The 11,594-nt window shown below is 33.3% G+C and overlaps 2 protein-coding genes across 3 annotated transcripts; both read right to left on the bottom strand.

Moving 5' to 3' along the window:
• Window positions 1–4,174: 4,174 nt before the first annotated feature.
• On the bottom strand, window positions 4,175–5,178 carry LOC142633538 (uncharacterized). Its single transcript, XM_075807777.1, has 3 exons — window positions 5,043–5,178; window positions 4,563–4,612; window positions 4,175–4,475 (listed from the first exon to the last, which is right to left on the bottom strand). The coding sequence occupies exons 1-3, from the start codon at window positions 5,149–5,151 to the stop codon at window positions 4,245–4,247; spliced, it is 390 nt and encodes a 129-aa protein (XP_075663892.1). The 5' UTR covers window positions 5,152–5,178; the 3' UTR covers window positions 4,175–4,244.
• A 4,411-nt stretch (window positions 5,179–9,589) lies between these two features.
• LOC142634255 (uncharacterized) lies at window positions 9,590–10,946 on the bottom strand. 2 transcript variants are annotated; one of them, XM_075808551.1, is made up of 2 exons: window positions 10,832–10,946; window positions 9,590–10,040 (listed from the first exon to the last, which is right to left on the bottom strand). In XM_075808551.1, the coding sequence occupies exons 1-2, from the start codon at window positions 10,869–10,871 to the stop codon at window positions 9,787–9,789; spliced, it is 294 nt and encodes a 97-aa protein (XP_075664666.1). In that variant the 5' UTR covers window positions 10,872–10,946; the 3' UTR covers window positions 9,590–9,786. The 2 variants fall into 2 exon arrangements, with proteins under 2 accessions (XP_075664666.1, XP_075664667.1); XM_075808552.1 differs by having other exon boundaries at window positions 9,590–10,037.
• Between the last annotated feature and the right edge of the window lie 648 nt (window positions 10,947–11,594).

The raw sequence follows: 11,594 nt of genomic DNA, 5'->3' as shown, positions 1-11,594 counted from the left end.
CATAGAAGGAGCAGGTACTAGTGAAAACAAGTTACAAAGCGCCATTTGGAAGTTAGAACAGTTCATTAAACTCTTCTTCTTCATCCTTTGTTATGAATGATGTAGTACTAAATTATTTACAATTGCACAAACATGTCCTACTATTATTGTAAATATTCGGAAGTGATATGCACGTGTTGTTCCAACCACATTTGTTAATTTTTCGATTTTCGTCATATAGATCTCATAAAGTTTTTTTTTTTTGAGAAGAGATCTCATAAAGTTATAAAGAAATCTTAAAAAAAAAAAAACGAATTTCTAAAGTATTGTGAGAATTATTATTATTGCGTCATCGTACCTGACAACTCGGTAGCCAAATCGCGTAGAAATCTGTTGTGACGATACTGCAAAGAGCTGTTATTTTTAAAAAGTGGTAATAACCTCGATTTCATCATCACCTTGACAAATTAATTGTTGCTTTGTGAAATCGTTACGGAACAGTACTGACCACTGTGCGTCGATTTCTGTCGCCATGACAATTCGTTACAACTTACGACTACTTTTTAAAAGGCCTTAATATTGTCCCAAGGGCTAATTACAACTGTAAACTCTAATCAAAATGTGGTTGGGACTTGAGTAAAAAAATATAGAAAAAGTTTGTGGGAGTGTGTATCTAAACATAAAAGTTAAAATTTCATTTTTTTAAATTAAAAAAAAAGGCTTTTTAGTTAAAATTTGAGCATTTGCTATGAGCTTAACAAACCTCGTTTTTTTTTTCCAATTTGGTTAGTTAATAAGTTAAACCCTCCCCCCTTTCCCCACTCTTTTCACAACAAGCTCGCCATTCCCTCAATAAAATATTGCAATACTGTACCTTCATTATTGTGTTCAAATACTTTTAACTCAAAATTTTCAAAAATAATAATTAGAATAAATTTTATTAACATATTTTGAGATGTTAGTGGCAACCATGTTCAGAAGTTTTCAAAACTGATTAATTTGGTCCCTAAAACGAACTTATAGTCTCTAAGATAGCTGTGAAAATGACTAATTGGCCTAACAATTTTTAAGAACTAAATTGGTTTTAAGAACTAAATTGGTCAATTTTGAAAAGTCTTGGACTTAGGGTTCGTTTGGATACAACTGAAAATTAAAAATACTATAACAAAATTATTTTTAAATGTGTGAATAGTACTGTGGGATTCATTTTTAATAAAAATTTGCTGAAAAGTGCATGCACAGTACATGAACAGTACACACACAGTACATGAACAGTATGCACATAGTGCGTGCACAGTGAATTGTTCCTAAAACACGCAACAGAAAAGAAAAAAAAAAAGAAAAAAGAAAAAAAACGCTGAACGACACGTTCAACGCAATCCAAACCAAGTCTTAGTTGACATTAGTTTAAATCTCAAAGTATGTGTGAGGACCAAAAACTCATAAAATCAGCTTCCAAACGCTACTGCTGCTTTATTCATTTAAGAGTCCTCATACAATACATTTGGTAGAGAGGGTTCAACAACAAAAAGCCCCTATTCGTAGTCTCTTGATTCCTATTTATACTATTCTCTGTTTTCATCGTAGCCTTACACCTTGCAATCTGCGGTCCTTTTCCCGTGACACTTGTCCGTCGGCAATGGAACAAGATTCCACTTTGCATCCCGCACTGTTCAGGTCATGTCCACATTAATGCGGCGGATAGAGGTGATGCTTGTTAATTAATGCGGCCAGAATGGTTGTTGCCAAGCATTTAATGCAACCTTCCAAATCAGCCTAATACATCCAGATATTTGTAACATGTCCCTTATGTAGTTATCGTCCACGCCACCTCATCTTCGGGCACACCCGGATAGACCTCATCTTTCATTCTAAATGTTGGCCTTTCTTTCTTCGGGTCCTCGGGTTCTTAGGTCCTTGGGTCCTCACAGTATGTATAATGAAATTTACCCTAATAGTAAATTAATAATAATTCATTCTCTCTGACACAAAGTAAAAAAAAAAAATATTCTAGCAAATATTTAGTTAGTAATTTGGAGTTCATTGGGAATGTTCTAAGAGAATTCAAATCAAAGTATCCATTTGGGTGTTTTAGCCAAAATTTGATTAATCCAATCTCAAATACTGCTTTATTAAGTTAGCTTGCAACTAACCAAAATCTTTAAAAGCCTGGGGAGGCACGTGTAGTTCAACAAAAGAATTTTTGGAGTTGTAGAAATAGAGTTAGTCGTATCACGTTAAATATTATTAACTTACATGGTTTCATTTTATTTTAAACATCTTGTTTGTGTTTTTGCACTTTTGCTAAATTGCGATAAATTAATTTTTCATGTTATGAGGAAGGGAATTTGTATTATGTCATATCTCCTTATCAATACCACTAGTACATAATTGAATATATGCCGTAAATGTTAAGAGTCTTGTAAAAATTATTTGGTTTTCTTTATAAACCAAACTAGAGACCGAATACCTCCTCCACAGTTAGGGTCCTTTTAGGAATTGCTTATTTTGCTAAAATTGAAAATTTTTTTATTAAAAATACTTTAGATAAAGCTAAAAGATTCCTGTAAAAACTATTTGGTTTTTTTTATAAACCAAACTAGAGGCCGAATACCTCCTTCTCACGTACGATTCGTTTATTTTGCTGAAAATTGAAAATTTTTTGCTGAAAATATTGTAAATAAAGACAAAAATTATTTGAAATAGTATAGTAGGACCCATGTATAATACCAAAAAGTGCAATAAGACCTATAAATAGTAGCAAAAGTAAGCTGAATAGTAAAATAAGTTAGTAAAAATAATCTTTGTCAAACAGTTAGTAAAAATAATCTTTGTCAAATAAACAAATACTGCTTATTGCTGAAAACTGAAAACTTATTACTAAAAATGAAAATTTATTATTGAAAACACTGTAGCAAAATAATTTTTAAACTATGAATACTGAATAGTGTCCATGAGACCCAGTTTTAAAGTTATTGCTACGGTTATCTTGGAGAGCACTGTAGCCGTGGGGCCCCCTGTTTCAAACGCCAAACACAGACATGGGGGGAAACGTGATCTTAATGCAACAAATGAATTATCTGAAAAATAATATATGCAAGAAACTTTAGCATCAAGTTTTATGAAAAATTACTGATGTTGTTGATATTCAAGTTCAGTACCATGTTGCAGGTTCTTGGTTTGGTCTCCAATCGGGCACAATGTGCATGCTATGGCGCCAGTAATGGACGAACATTTCCTTTTGCACATTCTTGATAATGATCCAAAATTGTTGGGTGTAGACCGTGTAGTAACTGCAACTAATGTACTGCTTTAACTAAAAAGGTAAGAAGCACGTGTGGTTGCTGTAAAATATGAATTTGTAATTCCATTGAACAGAAGCTGCATGTGTGGTTAAAAAACAAGATCATACTGTTTAGTATACTGTTTAGATACTATTGTTCATCAAAAAGTCTTAAAATCACCCACATTCGGGGTTTTCTAAAGCTACAGTGTTAACAAAATTTCTAGAGTTTCTGCCATGAAGCTTCAAACTTAAAGCTCCACTGTAGCACATCAATTTTTTTTTTTTTTTACAAAAAAAATAAAGAATTCTGTGTGAGAAAGGAAAAAAATTATTTTAATATATTGAGTTGTGAAATAAATGATAAGAAGTAGGCAATATTGTTAAAGTGAGAATGTATAATAAATAAATGGTGTTTTGAGAAAGCAACATACATATATATATATATATTTTTTTTTCATTCTGAGCAATGAAAAAAATAAACTTACTGTAAGTCGCACCCAATTTTTTTCCTAAATACAATTATATTATACTCTTTATAATTTTTTTAACTTCTCACATTTTATGAGGAACAATATTATTATGCCAACTTGCAACAAATAATTATAAAAAACTAATGTAAACACTCACTTATACCATATGCATGATGGTTTATGAAAACATTAAAGTTAGCATATTCAAGAAAGAAAGAAAGTGGCAAGAACACTGTACATGAGTACATCCCATTGACCTCTACCATGACTTGTAATTAATTAAAAATTCTCATTCCAAATAAAAGGGTTCACAATAATATATAGCTCAAGGCATTTCCTTGGTCAAAACTTTTTCTTTTCCTACTTCACTCATGAACATAATCCCAACAAAGTTTTTTTTTTTTGGAGCCAAATTGAATTTGGCTTTTGTACAATGAGAAAACATATTTAGGACATGGAGAGAAATGACAGCTGTTGTAGTCAAATGTCTAATGGTATTCTTCAAGCCTTTATGGACTGTAAAAGAAAGGACCACATTTGCATTTCCAACCCTCAGGCTCATAGTTTGCATATTGGATACCCACATGGCTGTGTCTAAAGGTGGTGGGTACTTGAATGGCTTCACATGGAATGCACCCATAACACTTGTGCTCACAGCTTGGTGGAGCTGACCCTATATTGCTTGTTTTGTACATTGCTTCTTTGCTCATATTTTCCTCTCCTTTCATGCTTTTGAGACCCTTTAAGAAAGAGTAATTGACTGATAAGTAACCACAAAAAGAGAGAGAGAGAGAGAGAGAGAGAGAGAGAGAGAGAGAGAGATTAACCTCTTCTTTGTCCAAGGAAACATTTGAAGACTCAGAGCCCTGGTCTGGCCCTGATCAAGCAATTGAATTAGCGGATATAAGAAAGAAACTATTGAAAACTGAAAAGCTTGAGAAGAAGAACACTACAAATAAGCTTAAGCAGGAAGAGAAAAAGTGGAATATGTGTGAAGAAAAATGAAAGAAGCTTTTCACGGACAATCTCTATGTGAAGCTTGGAAGGAGAAGCAACTTCTTTGGAAGTTAAGCCAAAACATTCTTGAGATCTTTTTTAAGACAAAGCTTTAACTTTTACCTTTTTAGATAGTGGTGCTTTGCAATCATAATGGAAATCATTATGTTAGGAAAAGGGTTTCTTGATAAGTTTTTAAGGGTAAGCTAAGAAGCTAAACAACATAGGTATTATGATTGCAAGAAAGAGTGGACATTTATGCTTGTGTGGTGACTGAAAAGAGAGTCTTTAATGGAGGGCAAGTAGCTCACCTGGTAGAGGAGCACCAAGACTATCATTTGGTGGAAAAGGCCTGCTTGTTGCAGAAGCCCAGCTCACTATTTGCAGAGCTATAATAAAACAACAAAACCTTCTCTTCATTCTTCAAAGTTCAAGTGATGATGGTGATTATGATAGCAATGAGTAAGTGCGTGAGAGACAGAGAGAGAGAGAGAGAGAGAGTTGATCACTTTAAGAGGTCATGCATGATTGCTGGGATATATAAAGAAGGTGAGAAAAGCAAGCCAAAAAAATTTCCATTTCCCGAAAATCAAGCCAGAACCTGGATTTCTTGGTTTTCTCTTCCCTTCCTATCTTTGTATTGGTAGAGAGATTTTACTTTACGACCAAGTGATTCTGGTTTCTTGTCAGTTGGCTAAAATCACTGGTACAATATTTCTTTCTCACTTGAAAATCTTACCTCTAATCTGTTTTTCTCTCTCCCTTCTTCTGTGTTATATATCTTACCTATCAACACAAGACAACTCTCTCTCTCTCTCTCTCTCTCTCTCTCAAATCAATCTGATAGAGTACTTGTACTACTACATGAGGTGGGCTACTAGCCCAGAATAACAGCTCCTCTTCCTGGGGTCTGAAAATCCTGCAAAACCCATATATAATCTCTCTACCTAGACTGCAGAGCCTCTTCCTTTCTGGCTGATAGCTTCATGTCCATAAAAGGAAGAAATAATCCAGTTGCAGAGAACCATTTACATATGGAAGAAGAGAAAGGCATCAATGTCTGAGACATTCAGTATTGCAGAAACAAATTTAATGAGTTAGTTAATAGATTTAAATAATGTACTTGCTTTCTACCCCCACAAAAAAGAAGAAGTATTTTAGTTAACTTTTTGGCAGGTTAATAGCTGGGGAACACACAGGGTATGTACATTTGCCCAATCTGAGCCGTCCATTTGGTTTACCTATACGATGGCAATTAAGAATTTTGGGTACCTCTGATGAGCACATTAATGAGTGAGATTCCACCACATATATAATCAACTTATATTTTTTTTCTTTGTCTTAGTTTTGTTGTTTAGCCTATTTTTTTTTTACCTCATAAATAAGCAAATGTTTCATGAAGAGCAAAAAAAAAAAAGAAAGAAAAAAAAGTAGAAGTGTAAACTATGATCTGATAAAAAGATTATTTGATTTTCAGGTTTGAGCTGTGAAAAGTAACCTTGGGAAGAAAGCCTAAATGGACCTTGATTACATCATCCAATGGTTTCTCTCTCTCTGGAAAAAGTAGGAGGTAGGCATTGCTAGACTGTACTAGTGGTAAATTTGGTTTGACAGCATTATTCCTTTCTTTGTTCATTTGGTATGTATGTGTAATGTGTTGCAAAATATTTTGGGTCAATGAGTGAAGTTGGTCAGCTCAGAGATGTTTTCTTTTTGTTAGTCGTAAATCATGAATAGATCATAGATCATAGGGATGAAGGGAAGCATAGTCAGCACAGGCAAGCACCCATATTATATATTTTTCATTAAGCTGGTGAAAATTTTTATCTGGGATCTTTCCCATTGATATTTGTGTTTTTGATGAGTTGAGTGATTTGATTATTCAATGTGCTACACTGTCCCAATCAGTCTGCATATCTCTTCTCTTCACCTACAAACGGTAAGTAGACAGAAGATAAAGCATTGGTCTATTTCTCATTGTCCTTTAGAAGGACTACAAAAGAAAGAAGGGCTGAGGCATATCATGCTATTAAAACATTTTAATAAAAAATAACAAAAAAGAAAAAAAAGCTCTTAAAACATTTTGGTCACTGCAGGCTTCTCCATCATACTCCACTTTGTCCAAGCATAGAGAATGCAGTAATTTTTACTTTTTTTTTTTGAAGAAAAAAAATCACAAATTTCTTTCATAAAGTACATATAAAAGTCAAAAGCAGAAATATAAATTTTACAATGTGGAGCTTGTTCTTTGTTGTTTTATCTCTATATTAAGTCCAAATGCAAATGTAAAATTTCATCATGTATAGGACCAATTTATAATTCTTGTAGTTCTCTGCTTTTCCTCTATGTACCCCTTGCATCATGAATGAAATCCTTTTGTTTGAGTTTCAAAAAAATTGTATCATCTATATAATATCTAAAATATTGAGCATAACATTTATTATTACTATAGTTTTGTTGAGCCTCATCAGCATAGCATTTAGTTCCATTTGGTTTGCTTTGGTCCATTATTTTTATCCACTTTAATCTACTTTGATCCAATTTGGTCCATTGGTCAATTTTGGTCCACTTCAGTCCACTCCAATGTAATGTTAGTAGGTTCTTAATAAAATTACACTTTTCTTATGTTATTAATGTTTTGTATTTTTTTTCCTTATACAAGTGATGAATTTATTTATATTTGTTTTTCCTTTAGGCCATTCTATACATGAACTATAGAGGATGAACCATTTGTAAAGAGTACTAGAAACAAATTTCAACCATACACTACATTATTTACAATATATCTCACCTTGTACTCCGTAATTGAATATAAAATGCATTTTATTTCCTAAAAAATTATAAAAATTTAAAACATTTTCAAATAATAAATATAGATAGCTTAATTGAGATAATCTAAAATATTGTATTAACTATTCTTTGTTAGAAAATAATCACATCATTTTAAGAATGGTTTGTAATTAACACTTATAAGTATCATCTACTATTTTCATTTTTCATTACACAATCATCTAATTTTTCCGTGCATCATGCTGGCTGGTCTACGAGTAGTGTAACTAACAACCCAACACCAGAAGGGTAGGAGTCTTGCCATACCAGTCTCCCTATACAACTACTGCTGTATAAACACCTATTAGATTGAGGGCAAAAATAGCTTCAATATGGTAAAAGCAATCAAAGAGCAGAAATAGCTGCGATACGGTAAACACAATGAAAGACATAATCAAACATCGATCCAATTTTCTTTTCTACAAGCCATTGTTCTTGTTATGGTTCAACACATTTTCATTCAGTGCAATCCCTTTAGTCTAATTCTCAAATGTTCATGTTATTAAACGGTTCTTTCATGCTCTAAGCATTATCTGCCACATGGTTTTCTGATCATGTTAGAACATTTAAGTGGTTGTCCTGCCTTTGATCTCTGTTGGTATTGTACCACTGCCAATTACCAGTAAGATACAACATTAAATTTTTTTAAGAAGTACAATATGAAGAAATTTTACATGGTACATTTCTCTTTATAATTCCTTCTACCAGAGATCCTAAAACAAAATTGCCTATTTCACTGTGATAGTGCCAAAAAGTAAATTTGATATCACATAAATTTAAATAGCTAGTCTAAATTTCTTCCTTTTCTCGGGAGAATTGCAACCTCATCCAATAGAAAGAGTTCTCACATGCCAATCACAATAAAAAGCATGCCTTTTCAACTTCAAAGGTCAAAGAAGGATTGCTTAGAGTACATGATGTACTAGAGCAGCTGAAATTACTAAAAGTTAACTAACACAAGCTTGAACCTTACCAAGCCCTGAAATGGGAGCCAAAATTTTCTTTCAAAGAAGTAAATTAAAACTTACCATTTATAATTTGGCGGGAAACATATCAAATAGAACATATCAGGTTTTAGAAACACTCTCAACACAGGCAAACCCCCAAATTCTATTGCTCACTTTCTGATACTATCAACCACGTGGAAATCAAGCGAGGGCTTTTGACACTATCAACCATGTGGTGACCAAGTGAGGCCAAGTTCGGATACTCAAAGAATAAGATGGCATTCCTTATATTCATATTTGTTGGCAAAAGTATGTCAAGATAAGCCACCAAATAAAAAGCCCCTCACCACACATGACAATGACAATAACTGAAACAAATCCAATTTACTAACACCCAATGGCAATATTTTAAACAAGTGTCAAATAATTGATGCTTAAAAACATAATGGACTCATTCAATTTGTTGGGAAAACTAAAGGGTACTAAAGAATCTACATGAATTACCCAATAATGGGTTAGCTGTCTAATCAGAAATCAATTACTGCTGGTTTGGCTATTGGAATCTTACAAGCTTCAGGTAACTAATTATATAAGTAAATGTCTGAGATCATGGATAACAAATCACATTAAGAAGTCACTATGTGGTGATAACACAAAAATCCAGATGTTCCCAACTAAACCTGACTAAGTGATAGAAGGAAAATAAGGTTAACAGAATCTCTCCAACCCTTCTTACTTGTCCAATAAAAAAATGATACGAAAACAGTATCAGCATCCAACAGTAATATTAGGTGGCTAGCGCTACCTGAAACATATTATGATGCAACTGCGACCATGCCCTTTTGTGCTTTGCATGGCCAAGAATGGCTACACCGGCCAGGTTGTCATAGGGTTTACATTGTTGAGAATAACACTGACTTGCCTCAAAGTGTAAAATTACACTTCAAATGCCACCAAACAATAGAATTCCATATCAATATCATGGTACTCATTTTAGGAATAAAGAAAATTACTTCTCAAATGTTCTCTTCCAGACAAGAAAATTGGGAGTTTGGCACCATAAAAGAAAGGGAAAGATATAATTTCAGAAAACAAATCAAACAATTGAATAAACAGAAAAAATACAATCATGCTGGATTCAATTTGATATTTCAAAGCAAAAACATACAAATCAGAGTGATTAAAAACTCAAAGACAATACAACTATAGCTTCTACTGTCTAATCACACAGAGAACAATATTTCTCAAACCTTCTTACAATAGATGTTCAATCCACCTCTTACTTTGAAGATGACTCATGACCATTGGATTTTTTCTTAGGAAGAATTGCTCCAACAAGGGCCTCCATCTCTTCCTTCACTCGTTCAAAAACATTTGGCCCTTTGACTTCATCTACCGGGGTGTTCTCATCAATGTCATCACTCCTTCCATGCGTTTCCTTGTGATGGTGTGGTGAATTGTCAGTGTGAACTATTGCTTCAATCTCTTCCTTAGCTCTCTCAATGATATTTGGTGCTTTTACATCTTTTTCTTCTTAAAAAAAAAAAAAAAAAAAAAAAAAAGGATGAAACTCAAATTTTCACTCCCAATTTTACATACATGAAATTCAATTTCTATTAGATTCTCATTTCGCAGCATAAACAAATATAAACTCAAAAGCATTTTCTATCCCATGAACTCAATGAAGCTTTGGGCAAGTATATACCGGACACTGTGTCTAGTGCATTAGGACACGTTGGGATACGGACACATGTCCGCGTCCCAATGTGTTTTAGTGCACTGATGCACTGGACAATCCTACCTTTACCAAAAAATCTCAGTTCATTGAATTCCTTTTTCTTCTTTTATTTCCCCACCTTTTTCCTCAACTTAGGAGAAAAACATAAATACCACAGCTGACTAATAGATTCCAGTCTTAAGGATATGAATTCAATCAACAATGGGTTAAAAGTTAAAACCCAAAAATTATTTACCACAAAGAGAATTGCTTTCCATTAGAATCTCATAGTTTCACAAGGATTCAACACTGGGAAATTGGTGAAACAAAACAGAATCCAAAGAAGAACTAGCACTAGCAGTTGCTTAAAAATGATCATGCATGAAAGTTTAATAGTTTTTACACAAAACCAAAATCACTCTCATCGGCTAGGACCTCAAAATGAAACTCATTTTACACAAAACCCATCACCAAGATCACATTTTTGAAGAGATTAAACAGCAAATTTCTTAGTTATTCTCATAAACTAAATAACCCAGATAGGAAAACAACTTTATATGGGAATGAATAATATGAAGATCAAATTTAAGATTCATCGTTTATATACCTTCTGGAGACACTACAGGCTCTGGCTTTGGCTCAGCCATTGAAGTTGCTGTGAGAAATTTTGTGGGTCTGATTCAATTCAAGCAGACAGTGATCCTATAATCTCTCTCTCTCTCTCTCTCTCTCTCTCTCTCTCTCTTCCAATTTACTGGATTGTTACAGTTGCATCTCTACCGTTAATTTTCTGGAGCTGTGGGTGACGTGGACGGTTGAGATGCAAGCTCACTCTATTTATTTATTTTTACTAGTCAGGAAGGGACTATAGAAAATAGTTGCTTTATGGGCTAAGTTGATATTATGGCCTATTAGAAAGGGATGGGCTTCGGCTCTATCATGCATATGTAGTCAGGCCTTAGCTTTCTTTAGTTTTATGCTATTTGGGCCTTGGCCCACATGGTACCCCGATTTCATTTTTCAAAAATCAATTTTTATTTATATTATTATTTTCTTTTATAGAATTGAATTCATTTTAAATGGCTTGGAAAATTGTTAATGTAAAATATCCACTGGTCCATGCATGTGGTGGGTTTATTCTTATATAGTATATAGAAATATGGAAAGTTATATATTTTTAGTGAGTTGTAAATGGTATGTAATGATAGGAGTATAATAAATGTAAGGTTAGTAATAGGTTCTATATAAAAGTTTTTTTTTTTAAATTATAATTTGATAGTTACAATAAGGAGGAGGATTTGAATCTTGGATATCATAAACCTAGATAAAAGTTATATTATTCTAATTACATCTTATCATATAAATAGTTG

The sequence above is a fragment of the Castanea sativa genome, chromosome 5 (assembly GCF_040712315.1).
Source record: "Castanea sativa cultivar Marrone di Chiusa Pesio chromosome 5, ASM4071231v1".
Classification (NCBI taxonomy): Eukaryota; Viridiplantae; Streptophyta; class Magnoliopsida; order Fagales; family Fagaceae; genus Castanea; species Castanea sativa.
This window is presented reverse-complemented; position numbering and strand designations above follow the sequence as displayed.